This window comes from Grampus griseus (assembly GCF_964374135.1).
Source record: "Grampus griseus genome assembly, chromosome: 14".
Classification (NCBI taxonomy): domain Eukaryota; kingdom Metazoa; phylum Chordata; class Mammalia; order Artiodactyla; family Delphinidae; genus Grampus; species Grampus griseus.
The window spans coordinates 10,136,522-10,152,582 of record NC_139008.1 but is presented as its reverse complement, the minus strand read 5'-3'; the positions used below and the strand labels follow the sequence as shown (position 1 = coordinate 10,152,582).

At 45.0% G+C, this 16,061-nt stretch overlaps 2 protein-coding genes across 3 annotated transcripts in view; one reads left to right on the top strand and one right to left on the bottom strand.

Moving 5' to 3' along the window:
* Window positions 1-1,422, bottom strand: part of RCC1L (RCC1 like) — a 35,769-nt gene extending 34,347 nt beyond the window's left edge. For both annotated transcript variants that reach the window (XM_082670485.1, XM_082670484.1), the window contains exon 1: window positions 1,072-1,422. In XM_082670485.1, coding sequence (XP_082526611.1) covers window positions 1,072-1,386 — 315 coding nt within the window. In that variant the 5' untranslated portion in view covers window positions 1,387-1,422. The remainder of the gene's footprint in view (window positions 1-1,071) is intronic.
* Window positions 1,423-12,716: 11,294 nt separating this feature from the next.
* The window catches only part of LOC309832455 (general transcription factor II-I repeat domain-containing protein 2), a 53,497-nt gene continuing 50,152 nt past the window's right edge, over window positions 12,717-16,061 (top strand). Inside the window, exon 1 of the mRNA XM_082670269.1 lies at window positions 12,717-13,068. The gene's annotated coding sequence lies outside the window, so the exon portion shown is untranslated. The remainder of the gene's footprint in view (window positions 13,069-16,061) is intronic.

Sequence of the window (16,061 nt, the reverse complement as noted above, 5' to 3'; positions counted from 1 at the left end):
AACTATGAAGTTCCCAGGCAAAAACAGAGGAAAATTATCTTTGTGATCTTGGGTTAGGCAAAGATTTCTTAGATATACCAAAAGTACAATCCACAGCAGAAAAACTGATCAACTGAACTTCATTAAAATTAAAACCTTTTTCTCTCCAAAGGACACTATGAAAAAAATAAAAAGAAAATCCATGGACTGGCAGAGAACATTTGCACATATCATATATGTGATAAAGTACCTATATCCAGAATACATAAATAACTCTCACAACTCAATATTAAGAAGTCAAACCCAACTTTTCATTCCTCTGGAGCTTAAATTCCCTGGCTCTCTCGATCTCCCCTTTTAGGGCAAAAGATCATTTGTTATCCTTGACAGAGAAATCAGAAGCCAAACTGGTCAAATCTGCTTCTTTTTCACCACCCACCAAGACGTCCACAACCACGCCGAGCAAGAACCTATCCTTAACATCCGTTTTTGCTTTTCTGGATGTTAGCTGCCGAGATAAGCCGCCCTCCGGTAGCTGTTCTTTGCTGCATCTTTTCAAATCTGAGTCAACTCAGGGGACTCCTGTGCAACCATTCCACTGTGTTTAGACCTTTCATCCTTCCTCTCATTCCTGTTACTGCTCCAGTTAACATTTCCTTTCCGAATTGTTCACCGACCTCAGCCGGCCCACGCTTTCTCTGACCTTTTGAAGTCGGCTTTCCTAACAGCAGAACTTCTGGGGTCTGATTGGCCCGAAGGCGAATCCCAAAGTACGAACACCTGCCAGCTGGGGGGCCGTGGGCCTGTCTCATAACTTCTCCGAGCCTCCCTTTCCTCCCCCGTAACTGTGGCAACAACCCCGACTCCCGAATGACGCGAGCCGGGCGCAACACCTGGCACGTTTCGGCCACTCGGTACATGCTAGCAGCGCCCTAACGCACTCCCCTCCGGCAGCCCGCTCGAGGGTCATGCTCTCTTAAGTTTGGCCACCCAGCGTCGCCAACCTCTCCGAGAGGGCCGAGTGCCTCGGGAGGAGCGGCCGAGACCGGAGGCCAGCACAGAGGGAGGAAGAGAGGGAGCCGAAGTCCTCACCTTTTGGTCCAGCTTCAGGCGGTAGGGCACGGCCTGGATCCTGCGGCGCGGCCGCGAGCCGGCGCGGGGCTGGGGCCCGGAGCCGGGCAGCACGAAGGTGGGCACGCCCAGCGCCCCGGAGAAGCTGAAGCCCCACACGAAAATGCGGTCGGCGCGGGTCGCGCGCTCGCCCACGTACTGGAACACGGGCGCGTCCGCCTCGGCCTCCGCCGTCTCGCGCCGGCTCCGCGAGCGCCCGGCTGCCGTCCAGTGTCCGCGCCACGGCCCCGGCCCGCTCAGCCGGCGCCCCAGCCGAGCCCCCGCCACCAGCGCCATCCTCCGCTACACGCCTCAGCCGTTCCTGGGCGCCGCCATATTGGCGACCTTTGACCTCCCCCGGCGGAAGAGCCTGCGGCCACGTTTACTATTGGCTGAAAGCAAAGGCCTTGAGGTCAGCCAATGGCTCAGGGAGGCTGGAGGGCTGGGCTGGACTGGGCGGAGCCTGGTATCGCCCGTTCCTGAGTGACTCGACCTAGAGGACCCGTCCCGGCCCTACCGACATAGTGCGCGAACTTTCTCCGAGCTCCGGCAGACGGCCTGAACTCACTCGCCTTCCCGCAGAGCGCGTGTTTGCTGAGCACCTTCCCGGCTCTGGTGGGCGCTCTCAGTTTGCAAAGGCCCTTTGCTTTTTGGTAATCAGCAGGAGTAAAATTTAAGAGGTTGCCCACTCTGCGCGACTCCAGCGTAGTGCTCTCCCCTATCCTCTGTCCCTCGACACTTTTTACCTGGCCCTGTTGCCTCTGTTCCCGCTCCCACGCCGCTCAGTCGGCGCTCCAGCCACAGAGAGCTCCCTGCTGTCTTCGACAGTGCATCCTCCTCCCAGCGTCACCTCGCCCCTCAGCCCATCACTCCACTTAAGGCAGGTGGCTCTGCTTGTAATTTCTGAATCCCAGGGATGTTTCAGGCCTTCCTTTGCACACAGCGCCTTGAATGCCCTTCCCACTGCCCTCTTCTCCCTGCAGGTGTCTAGCAAACTCCTCGCCTTCTAACATCCAGCTGGAGCACCTCCTTTGAAGTTCCACGAAGGCAAGAACTTCATTCACATTGTCCTCACCAGTTTTGTACTAGAGTTTAGCATGCAGCCAGGAACAAGGCATGCCCTCATGAATGATTTGCGAGTCTGGGGACCTGGGTTCCTGTCCTGGCTCTGCTACTGACTTGTCCCGTGATGTTGGGGAGTTGTCTCCCTTCTCTGGATCTCACCTCTAAAATGAGGAGATATTAAAAAAAAATCAATACATGAACGGAATTTTTGAACTTCATGGCCTGTAGGATCTCTTGCAGCCCATTATGATCTATGACAGTCATTCCTGAATATTAGTCCCAAATGCTGAGAGCAAACTGTCTCTTTTTCCTCCTCTTGCTTTTCTCTCCTCTTTATATGCTCGATACCTGTATCAACTTTAATAATGTAATAGCCAGTATTTTGCCGGCAAAAGTGAGCTTATTTAGGAATAAGAAGAGAAACTGCAAATTGAGAAGTACAAACTATGACAGACCACAGGCAAATCCGGAGAACAACGAAAGGGAACTTGCTTTTATATGGAAAAGTGGGTAATTGGGAGGTGCTGTGATAACCAAAGAGTCCACTGGAGGAAGCTAGGAGTCCAAAGTATAGTGGCTTCTCATTGGTTGGGTAGAGGCATCTTCCCGTCCCAGATGTGGGCATTTGTCTCTTCCTGTTTTGAACTGGCCTTGACAGTACGATAAAACTGGATTCCTTCCAGGTGTGGAATTAATTCAAGAAACTCAGCTAAAATTGGAATCAGGACAGGCCTGTAGGAGGAGCGCTGGTGCCCCACCATGCATCTTCAATTACTCCAAACCGGAGGAGACAAATGCCTACATCTGGGACCGGAAAGTGCCGCTACTTTAGCAGCCCAACCAGTGGTGACAACCACCGGCAGCCAGCTCCTGCCGCAGGCGGTGGCGAGCAGCACAGAGCGGACCACAGCTTATTCCCCCAGCAGCCCCCTCGGGCACTGTCATAGCCAAGTGCCTCCTATGAAGCACCTCCCGATGGACGACCTTCCTTGGCCCCCAAGAGAGTGGATTTCTGTAAAGTTCCAGAGTGCACATTTCCTGTGACCTCTGCTACCTCTCAGTGAGACCCCTACCATTCAGTGAGCCATGGGTGAGCCTTTCCCACCGAGGTCTGGGTCTCAGCTCTGGGGGGCGGCCTCTTTCTGGGGTAGCCTGGCTCAGCCCTAGTGGCAGGGGCTCCTCCCTCTACCAGTCCTGTATTCTTCAGAGTTCTCTTCATACCAGACAAGCCCTTGTTATCATTAATAATTCTTCACATTAAACCTTCTCTGTTCAAATCACAAGGTGGTTTCTGTCTCCTCACTGGACTTTGATACACCAACAAGCCACTAATTTCACTAAACCCATTTCTAACATTCATTAAGCTAATCAGCAACCCCTCCCGTGTTGATGGAAAGAGAGCTGCCTGGAGGTTCCTGGGAGCTGCCTCTGGTGCGTGGCTACTCCGATTAAATGCTAACTGACCACACCGGGAGTGTGTCTGGGAGCCCCCCCCCCAACACACACACGGAGGGGAGGGTGGTTAGAGCTGAGTGAGGCGGTGGACAGAGGTAGGAGACGAGGTTGGAAGGATGGAGGAAGAAGGGCAGCAGTTACCTTTGGCCTTTGGGCCATGGTAAAGTTTGGGGCTTTTACCTGAATTTGTGACTCTATAGATATGTATGGGAGCAGGTGCATCCAGGGTCCTCAGTCACCCCGCTCGTCCTTAGTCTGACATCTCTGACATGGGAGGATGAGCAGATCCACGCAAGCTTTGATTCTCTTCAAGCTTCTTGGCCCATGTGCATGCCAGGCATTTTAAATTTTCTACCAAAAACTCCACAGATGCCTCAGACACAGAAAGGAGCTCGCAGGGCCCACACACACATGCAATGTGGAAAAGAGAGGGAATTAACATCCTAGACGCAAACTGCAACCAATGGGCTTAGGAGCCAAGGGATAAATGCCACCACTGAGGTGCATTCGGGGAGGCCTTCTGTGCACTGCTCAGGATCCTGGCAGAATGAGGACCCCGCTGACCACAGCGGCAGCCTCAATGGTGACCCTTACGTCTGCTTTTCCTGTGTGACTCTTGCCACCCCCTCTCTCCTTCCCTACGACCGCCTCCCAAGTAAGCCACCAGGGAGCAAGTCTTTATGTAAGGCTGTTTGGGGAAGGACACAAGCTAAAACAATTGGCACCTGAAGTAGGGCGGTGATAACCCCTGGCTTGCTGTAGCATCATGATTACTAAGGCTCTTTTTACTTCAGGTGGAGGGATAAGGTGCAGGTAGACTCAGAGCATTTGGTTAAGCTGTATCTCTATGATACGAATAGTATGGGGGTAATAGTAAGTTTGTGGAGTTAGCTGGCTTGGTTAACTGTGTAGGAAGCCTTGAAGAAAGAATGACAGGTTTAGATCAGCCAGCTATTCACTTGGGGCATGCTGAGAAAACCAACAGGCCTCCATGATACTGTTTAAAAAGACTTTCATCTGCTGCAGGCAAAAAGGAGCCAGAGGCCTGGGATTTCAGGGTGACAGAGCTGCAGAGGAGGCCAGATGTACAGCCTTAGCAGGTCTCCTAGGCTGAAGTCAAACCCCGATAGCACAGGGGTGGGAACTTGAGATTGGGATGGGGCACCGGGACCGTGCACCTGAGAATATTACAACACAGATGCCGCCCCCACTCTAATTTCCAGTCCAGCAGAAGCGGCCCCCTCTCCTTGATATAGGGGAGCAGCCTCCCCTGGCCTAGATACCATGCTAAGACTCCAGCTGAGTAGACGCCTCACGAGATGACGCTTATCCTCCTCAAGGTGCGACCCACTTCACCTCATTGCTGCCAGACTGGTATTCAGTCAGGTCTCAGCAGAACCTGAGTGAGGAAGAGCAGTCCCTATTGTAAGAGGAAACAGCTTACTCACTGACAGAATTGCAGCACTGGGCTCAGCAGGACTAGGGAATATGTGTGGGTGCATGTGTACCTTTAGGGTGTTGGACCAGAAGCACAGAATAAAAGAATGGATGGAGAGAGTTTGTTGACACAGGGCCAGCTCCTTCAGGATTTAACATCCTGGCAAGGAGCCAATTCTAATGCTGCTGGGATGGCTCTGTGAAGCTTACATATAACAACAGTATCAATAAATGAGGTGGAGATGCTGGAACTCCCTGGAAGAGAAAAGAGTCAAAAGGCTCGGGGAGGTGGGAATGTTAAAGCAGATTAATCCACCCTGCAAGGGTCCAGAGGACTCTTAAGACCGTCACTAAGGCAATAAGAGATGTCCCGGTGAGGAAGCTCTAGCATCTTTGAGAAGCTCGGAGTGCCTAGGCTAGGGTGACAGTAGCAGATGGTGGTCTAAAACTAGACTCCCAAAGACAATGGTAGGTTCCAGAGCAGCAGAGCCAGGTGGCTGGACTTTGCCATCAGAAGCAAGGTGGATGGACTTGGTAGAACAAGAGGCAAGGGCGGAATGGCAACTGTAGTGTCTGGCACCGGTAATCTGCGGTGTGGCTATCTGACCACGGTATTCCAAGGGATAAGATGGAAGCACAGACAGCTAAGGTGCTTTCTTGCCTTGTATAACTGGAAAAAAATCTGGTGAGCAGAAGGCTGACATTGGTTAGTACAATGAAAATCAATCTCTCACCCGGTTTTAGGACCTAACCCAGTTCTCAGACCACAGTCCAGCAATTATAGAGGAGGCTGGGTCCACTTGAGGAAGGACCCTGCAGAGCCACTGCAGTAGCATCAATAAATATTCTCTTTATCATTTCCCAAAGGCACCTGTGGTTACTTACCAGAGTTACCATCCACTGGAGAAACGAGAATCAGATCTCCCAAGAGCTGGATAGAGGGTCTGAGCTGACACTGACACCACAGGACGTGAAACACCAACAAGGCCCCAGTTAGAGTGAGGGCACCTGGAGCCAGGTACAAGTATGTCCCACAGGGGGTCAAATGTGTCCACACACCCACCCTGTGGCTATTTCCCTGGTTCCCAGTTACACAGTTGGGACAGACATTCTTAGCAACTCACATTGGTTCCCTCACCCTGTCTTGACCCAGGAAGTATTAAAGGAGAAGACATACTGCATCCCAGGTGGAATTGCAGACTTGAGCACCAACTTCTAAGAGGTGAAGGACTCAGAAGTGGTGGTTCCCATCACGTCTCCATTTAGTTCACATGTTTGACTCCTGCAAACACCAGATGGGTTATGGAAGACAGCTGAAAACTACTATAAACTTAGCTAAGTGCTTAGTCCAGTCATAGCTGCTGAGTCACGGGTAGTATTTTACTGGAACAGATCAATATGGTTTCTGAACTTCCCAGGGGATACTGATCTGGTGAATGGGCTCTTTTCAATCCCAGTGGTAAAGGGGATCAAAGGCAGTTTGCCTCTATATGGAAAGGACAATACTACTCATTAACGCTCCCTGCTCTCACTCCTGATACCTCCAGAATTAAGGTTCTGTGTACAAGACTTTGTCTCCAGCTCTGCTTTTACTGATAAAGCTGAGACATATACCGATGAAGGAGAATCATGTAATTATTATTGTATGAGGGTTCTCCAGAGAAATAGAACCAATAGGAAAATAGGAAACTCCTTATCTGCCATCTGCAAGCTGGAGACTCAGAAAAGCTGCTGCTGTAGTTCCGGTCAGAGCCCAAAGGCCTGAGAACCAGAGCAACAGTGGCGTTAAGTCCCAGTTCGAGGGCAGGGCAAGATGGATGTCCTGGGTCAAACAGGCAGAAAGAGAAAGAGAACATTCAATCTTCCTCTACCTTTTTGTCCTATTGGGGCCCTCCATGGGCTGGATGAAGCCCACGGACATTGGAGAGGGTCATTTTCTGTACTCAGGCCACCAATACAAATGCTCATCTCTTTTAGAAACATCATCACAGGCACACTCAGAAATGATATTTAACCACATCTGATTATTAATATAGTTATAATATACATGTATGAAATGCATATAAATTTTCAACTGTTCTTTCATAAGCAGGACTGTCCTGTTATCTAGTGTATGGCCTCTCCGATTTTTTGGTTTTAAATATCTGTTCTTTTACAAAACTGGCAATGCTGGTATTTAGTAGGCTTTTTAAAAATCTTTACTTGCCAGAATTAAAAAGTTGATAACCCTATATGGGTTTCTTGAATTTCTAGAACATTTTTCTTTTAAGGGATATCTGAAAGCACTATTGGTTTGAGATTTAGGAACAAAAGGGCACAGTACGAAACTCTGCAAATGTGAACCATAGCCACTGGGTGGCGATGCTCGCCCATCAATTTTGTGGCTCACACTAATAGAGAAACAGGATAAAACAGCCTAAAAGCCAGGTTTGGCGAAAGGAGACCTGGATTTACAGTCACTACTGGGCTTTTATATTTTACTATCAAAGCCTGGTTGATTTTATATACTGGCTGTATGCTGGCAAGTACTTACATTTTTGTCCAAATTGCTATTCAGAAAGATGGTTCTACAGCAAAATACCAGCTACCCCAAAGTATTAAAATGTCTGTGAACTGTTAGCCAAACTAAATCTTCCCCCAACCCATAAGGACATTTTCCTGTAGACGTTCTAATTTCTTTGTTACTTGGGGTAGCTGATATGATAGTCCCTAGTTTAGGAAAGAGTGAACTTAATTATTAGTCTTATATATTTTAATTTTTATTATTAATGTTTAATTATACAATTAATCTATGACTTTTACCTTTGTAGAAAAATTAATAAATAAAACACTATACATGGCTACAAGTAAAGGCTCCTTTAACCACAGCACCACATATACCTGGTGCCATGGAAAACCATTATTTTATTTTTGTTAGTTGTGTTTTTAAAAATTGGGATAATATGTATTTCATTCTGCAACTTCATCTTTTCACTCAAAAGTATATTGGAGATACTTTTTTTAAAAAATAAATTTATTTTGTTTATTTATTTTTGGTTGCATTGGGTCTTTGTTGCTGTGCGCGGGCTTTTCTCTAGTTGCAGTGAGTGGGGGGGGCGCTACTCTTCACTGCAGTGCGCAGGCTTCTCACTGCGATGGCTTCTCTTGTAGTGGAGCATGGGCTCTAGGCGCGCAGGCTTCAGTAGTTGTGGCTCGCGGGCTCTAGAGCACAGGCTCAGTAGTTGTGGCGCACAGGCTTAGTTGCTCCGTGGCATGTGGGATCTTCCCGGACCAGGGCTCAAACCCATGTCCCCTGCATTGGCAGGCGGATTCTTAACCACTGCGCCACCAGGGAAGCCCTGGAGATACTTTTACAACAGTTTGTTTGGACTTACCCCATTCTTTTCCACTCTTGGATATTACTGTGAATAAACTACATCTTGTTTAACCATTCTCCTTTTTTCATGGACATTTGAGTTGTTTCTATTTTTTTCTATTACAGTGAATATTCTTGTACATGTTCCTTTTGCACTTATTTAAGGGTATAACCTGGGTAGATACTGATAACTGGAACTGCTGGGTCACAGAAAATGCTCATTTAAAAAATTTAATAGGTGTTTTTAATTTGTTCTCTAAAAGTTGTGCTACCATAGTATATGGGTGGATTCATTTTTCCGTATACCAAACACCTGATACAAACTTTTAAAATGTTTGTCAATCTAATACCTAAAGCATATCTCATTACTGATTCACTTTGTATTCTGTAATCTCTAGGAAGGTTGAACATCTATGGTTACTAGCATTTCATGTGTCTTTTACTGAGAATTGTTTGTTTATTCATATTCTTGGCCACATTTCTATTGGGTTGTTTGTCTTATTAATTTATAGAAGTAATCGATATATTATGCATAGAAACCCTTATGTGTTGAAATATTTTATCCTTTTTTCTTAATTTATGGTGTCTTCTGTCCTACACAATTTTATTTTCTTGTAGTCAGTTTTACTAACTTTATTGTTTAGAGCTTCTGCTTTCTGTGTCTAGTTTAGGAAAACTACTACCCAAGATAATAAGGATATTCTGTAATAGCTGTATAACACTTAATCTAATTTTTTACTTTTTCTATGTAGATTTGGAGTTGATTTTTATGAGTGGTATGAGACAAGATTGTATATTTCTTGATATTTTTTTCAAACAGATATCTGATTGTCCCCAAATTATTGGCTATTAACAGACTTTATCTGAAGATTTGAAATGCCATTTATAACATATGATAAATTTCCACATACATGGATCAATTTCTGAATTCAATTTTTGTTTCTCCTGATTTATTCTCAAACTAATATGACAAGATTTCACCTGCTACAGCTTTATAATATGCTTTGATTTTTATTCAAATGTCTCTTCTTTGTTCTTTTACAAAATTGCCTTTGCTATTCATAACATTTACTTTCAAATAAATTTTAAAATCATCTTGCCAAGTTGCATTAAAAAATCCCACTGGGATTTTTTTTATTGGAATTGCATTAAATTCATGAGCTAATTGAGAGAAACTAACTAGGAGAAATGACATTTTACAATCTTGAGTCTTCCCGTGGCACGTAAATGTGGTATACTCTAATATTACCATTGGCTTCAGCCATCTGCTTGATGAATTCAGCTCGCTGCTTCCAGGTAAATTCTTCTTTCAGTTTTCTGAGAAAAGGGATCTTCCAACTTTCTAGGGCAGTAGTCTCCAAATTATTTTGATTATGTATCTCTATGGGTAAAATTTGTGAGCATGAAAATATATATATAAATCATTTGCACATATTATTATACTAATATGTACTTTATGAAATATACAAAGAAATTATTTAAATAATGAGATAAAGATTAAATAAACAATAATTTTTAAACAAACATCTTATTGTGTTTTTTAAACTCTTTGCTCTCATTAAAAATAGTAGTGGTAGGAAAATACCAGTAGGTAAGATGATTTTTGCAAAAACAATGTGACTATGTATGTTTAATTTAAAATAATTTTAAATTATTTTTCATGAAACAGGAATGTGAGGGCTGGCTTTTTAAGCAATATGGGGGTATAATTTATGTAAAATAAATTGCATTCATCCAAACTATAGTTTGAAAATTTTTGAAAAACGTATTCAGCTGTGTGAGCACCACCACAATTGAGATACAGCATAATTCCTTCCCCACCAAAATCATCCTCATGTCCTTTGCAGTCCACCCCTTTCTCCACCCCGGTACTAGGAAATTGACATGGTTTTTGCCACTATAAAATAGTTTGTCCTTTCTAGAATTATATATATGAACAATAATAAAATATGGGCTCTGATGTGTGTCTTCATTGACTAAGCATGATGAATTTGGAGATTCCACGTACCCGTAATTCGTTCTTTTTTTACTGCTGAGTACCATTCCATTATATGGACGTACCACAATTTGTTTATTGATTCACCTGTTGATTGACATTTGGCCTTTTCCCTGCATTCAGATATTATGAATACAACTGTTAAGAACATTTGTGTACAAGTCTTTGTGTTCACATATATTCCTTTTATCTTGAAAAAACAGTTCATTGAGAATGTTTACATCTGTGTTCATGAGGGATATTGGCCTGTGCCTTTCTCTTCTTGTGATGTCTTTGTGTGGTTTTGGTATCATGGCAATGCTGTCCCCATAGAATGAGTTAGAATGTATCTCCTTCTCTTCAAGTTTTGGGAAGAGTTTGCGTAAATTTATTTTTACCTTAAATGTTCAGTAGAAATTACCAGTGAGGCCATCTGGGCCTGAAATTTTCTTTATGGGAAGATTTTTAACTAAATTTCCAATTCTTTTATAGATATAGGGCTATTCAAATTATCTATTTCCCTTGAGGAAGCTTTGGTAATTTGTGTCTTTCAAAGAATTTGTCCATTTCTCTTAAATTGGCAAATTTAGTGCCAAAAACCTGCTCATAATTTTCCCTCATTATCATGTATTTTGCTCGTTTATTTTTGAGTCATTTCAGGCAACAGGAAAATCCAATCCTTGTTACTTTACCTTGGCCAGAAGCCTAAGTCTGGACATTTACCCTTAACTCTGAGGTGGAGAGTTACTGGACAACTTTTGTTGTTGTTGTTGTTACGCGGGCCTCTCACTGTTGTGGCCTCTCCCGTTGCGGAGCACAGGTTCCGGACGCGCAGGCTCAGCGGCCATGGCTCACGGGCCAAGCTGCTCCGCAGCATGTGGGATCTTCCCGGACCGGGGCACGAACCCGTGTCCCCTGCATCGGCAGGCGGACTCTCAACTACTGCGCCACCAGGGAAACCCCATATAGAAGATTTTAAAGCAGATTAGAAAATTGTTTCCAAGTTTTCAAGTATGACAGTTTTGTACTCCCATTGTTTTGGGCAACAAAATTCAATCCATCCTTATTATTCACTAACTCCATACTTGTGAATTCACCTACAATTTATAGGTAAATTTAAAAGCAATACTCACCCTGCTTTCCCTGCTTATTAGCAGACACAGTACAGTGGCAAAAAAAGTTGTTTTGCCTGCCGTGCACGTTCCCAGCTGAGGTAGAACAAGGTGACACCAGCTCTCCCACTGTAAACAAGTGTCCTTTTCCTGGTCTATTTAATGCTACACTTTCCACATTTTGTGGGTTTTCTTTTTTTTCTTTTTTTTTTTTTTTGATGATTTTGCTGTTTAAAATGGTCCTCAAACATAGCATTGTCTAGTATTCCCAAGCACAAGGGAGCGATGTGCCTTACGTAGAAAATACTTGTGTTAGCTAAGCTTCCTTCACACAAGAGTTATAGAGCTGTTGGCCATGAGTTCAACTAATGAATCAACAATATACATTAAATAAGGTGTCTTTAAACAGACACACACATAAAACAAGGTTATGTATTGATAGTTTTACCAAAATGTGAAGAGGCTGGCAGAAACCTAATCCTGTATTTCTCCTAGGAGCAGTATTCAGTTTTGCTCAGTGTTTGCTAAGAATTTATAGACCATAACTCTTCCGAACAGAAAGAATCAACTATAACATAATGGAAATATTTTCAAACATCTCTTTTAAAAATGATGTCAAAAAAAGCAGGTACCATCTCAACTAACTGCTGGATGGTTATCTTTACCTTGAAATAACATCTTTTTTAGCAGCTTCTGCTAGGAAGCATATCTTTGTGAGCCACTTACAGAAAAAAATGTCAGCGAATCGTGACACTTGTCTTTTTGCAAAAGAAAATGTGTATTAGAACAAGAATGAGAACGCTGCCTTCAACTGCGTCTGAATATTCCTTTAAAACGAGAAACAAGGCAGCTATGTTAAATCGGAGCAATGGGTAAAAGGTTTCTATTCTCCTTTTGGCATATATAAAATATGTAACTTTGCTTAAACAACACTATAGTAACATTTGACTACTTGCCGGAGTGCCATCACCATCTGATGGACAGCTCATGGTTGGGTTGGTTATGTCACTGACCCCCATCAAAAGGTGAGGACACGTTGTTACAGTATTATAACAACTCGTTGGCTTTAAGGCAGATTCACCGGTCACTGGAGTTGTGACCTCACCGCTTTAAACGTACAAACTGCAATCATACGAAACTATCAAATTAAATAACAGCAAGAAAGTAGTCCACGTTCGGGGGCGGTGTCAGGGGCGAGACCAGACACATGCAGCCACTCATCTAAGACTGAAGATGGACGAGCACTTCTGGCCTTGAACAGAGCGAGACTAAGGGACTTCCAAACAAGCTCACTGTGAAGCTGAACTATTCCACGGCACCGGAAACGGCAACTCCCACTTGGGGCGCTGCGGACACACGAGTCTAGGCTGCCTTCCAGGAAGCCAAAAAAAAAAAAAAAAAAGGAAAAGAAAGAGAAAAAGAAGGGATAGTGGAGAGCAGGGCTTCGGCCGCCGCCCACACGCCGCGCCCTCGCCTCTTCGCGGTTGCGGCCGCCGCCCTCGGCCCCCGGGCCACTCCCAGGTGGCTCAGCCCTCGGACCCCGCGGCCGGCCGGGCGCTGCCCGCCGGCGGGGACCTCAGGTGCGTACCCCGCCCCCGCCGCAGCCGCCATTAAGAGCGGGTGCTTTGCTTGGAACTTTCTCGTCCCGCGGGCCTGACGGAGGGGAGGCCTGGGGAGACCGCCCGCCCAGGCGCGCGGGCTGCAAGCAGCCCCTTCGCAGCCAGCCCGACCGGCCCCCGAACCGGCGCCCCGCGAGCAAGGCCCGAGGAGTGGGGGTGGGGCGGGGAAGCCCTGGCGCGGGGGCAACGGTAGCACGCATGGAACGCGCATACCTCTTCCTTCTGATTGGCTGAGCGGAGGCGGTGGGGGTGGGTGCTGCAGACTCTGGGCTCTCTAAGGCCCGATGTACGTGAGGTCACGCTCCAGCTGGCGTACGTGGGGATACCGCGCTGCGTGCGGACGCGCTTGATTGGTTAGTGGGGGGGGGCGGGTCAGACGCTGTTGCCTGGTAACTGCGCCCGGCTCCACGGCGGTGTCCCGACACCGCCCCTCACGTCGCTCACGTTGCCGAGTGGCGCGCGGTGTGGGGTTTGTCGTGGGTGTGGTCACTGGGGCGGCCACCAGTGGCCGGTTTGTTGGCAGAAAACCAACCTAGAGGTCAGAAGGCGGCTCTGGTCCTAGACTACAGTCCCTCACGATTATGATTTAGAGATAAAGGAGAAAAAAGGTTTGTAGGGCTATATTCCCCGTGCTTCGAACCCAAGCTTTGCTGTTTAATAACAGCTTTATTGACATAACGCCATGAAATTTACCTTTAAAAGTGTATAATTCAGTGGTTTTTGTTTATTCACAGAGCTGTGCAACCATCACCAGTAATTCTAGAACGTTTTCATCACCCCCAAAGAAACCCCATATCGATTAGGCAGTCATTCCCCTTTCCCATCCCCACCCTGGACACCGCCAATGTGCTTTGTATCCCTGTGTGTCTGCCTATTCCAGGTATTTCCTAAGGATAGAATCATCAAAGGGAGTGTTTTGGGTCTGGCTTCTTTCATTCCTTCTTATGGCTGAATAATAATTCATTGTATGGATATACCACATTTTCATCTTCCATCAATTGACGAATGTTTTTGGATTATTTCCACTTTGGGGCCATTATGAATACTGCTGTTGAACATCAGTGTTCAATTTTTTGTGTGGACATTTGTTTTCAACTCTTGGGTACATACCAAGGAATGGAATGGCTGAGCCAAAAATGCCACCGTTTAGTTTCCTGCTGGTAATTTGAAGTAAGCAGATGTCTAAATACGGGATTGGAAATTGGCAAATTGGATATTGCTCATAGCTGCAGTCGAAGAGTTGAGCAGCCTTGTCTCTTCTTTTCTTCCACCTGGAGAGGAAGGCTTGATCTGTGTGACCGGCCACCTTGCCTTCAGTGGACACAGGGCTTGGCGCCAGGCTACTGCAGGTGATAATGCATGTGGAGCGGGTCAACTTTCTTTCTGCCTTCCTGTTGTTTAGTGCCCCACAGCTCTGGGTCTTTGCCCACACCTGCTGCCTGGAAGATCTCTTCGCAAGCAGAACTTGCTAACATGCTTTCAGTCTCATCCCCCAGGTTGTTGACTCAGAACCATTTCGGGGGGTTCTGGCTTTCATTTTGCCTTCATTACCTGCTATTCTGTATCTATGCAGGTTTGTCTAACTCGAGACCGCAGGACGTGGATTTTATTCACATAAAAATCACTTTGTTTCCCCCTTGTCTTTCCTGCCAGCAGTGTATATTTTCATATAGCACGTGCTCATTACATTTTTTTAAATTTTAAACATTTGTTTGGCTAAGCTAAAGTTCTTGATTATTTGTTAAGCTTTTTTTTTTTTTTCATTTAATTTGGCCGCGCTGCACGGCTTGTGGAATCTTAGTTCCCCGACCAGGGACTGAACCCGTGGAGTCCTAACCACTGGACCCCCAGGGAATTCCCAAGCATTTAATTTTGACTTTTTTTTTTCATTTTTTGACATTGAAAATACATATTATGTCTAGTTCTTTTCCATACTCCTTGGTCATTCCAGAAGAGTCCTTGGTTGTCTTGAATTTGTTATTATTCTTTTTTTAGGATATTTTTTCCCAGCTTGAGATATAATTGACATATAACACTGTATTAGTTTTAGGAGTACAGCATAGTGATTTGACATATGTATGTATTGTGAAATGACTACCACAATAAGTTTAGTCAACATCCATCACATCACATAATTACAATTTTTTTTTCTTGTGGTAAGATCTACTCTCTAAGCAACTTTCAAATATACAGTACAGTATTGTTAACTATAGTCACCATGCCCCAGGACTAGTTTATTTTATAACTGGGGGTTTGTACCCCTTGACCACTTCAATACATTTCTGTTGAATGTTGAATAGGTACACCTGCATTTGTAGTTTCCACTTACTGTAGGCCTGGGCTGAGTCAGGGAGAAGGTGGCACCTTGGGAACTTGCTAATTAAAATCAAGGCCTCAGGGACCTGAAAAATAAACCTTTGAAAAGGTAAATTTAGAAACAGTTTAAAAAATAAAGCAGGTGTCTATTTCAAGATTTCAGAGGTTTGATAAATGGAGTGGATGACATTCCAAAATTTAAGTGGTGGAAATGAATTCTAGAACAGGGATGGGCAAATTTTTTTTGTAAAGGGTCAGATAATAAATATTTCCAGCTCTGAGGACATGTGGTCTCTGTCACATGCAACCCTGCCTTTGCAGGAAAGCAGTCAATGGACAAGATGCAAGCCAGTGAGTGTGGCTTATGTTCCAATAAAACTTTATTTATAAAAATAGGTGGTAGTCTGGTTTTGATGTTTGCTTTTCATTAGTAAAATATAACGTTGAAAAGGAGAGAAAGTCCTCAAAGTTAATTGGGAAAACTGTGAGATTTGAGAGTTGTTTCAGTTTACATCTCCAGTTTTAAAAAAGCAAAAAGTTAAGCACTATATAAAATCTGTGATCTAAATGAACAAAGCTGGTGCTTTATATTTCAGTAGAGAAGTTAATCACCATATAGGCTTTGGGGGGTTGAACTC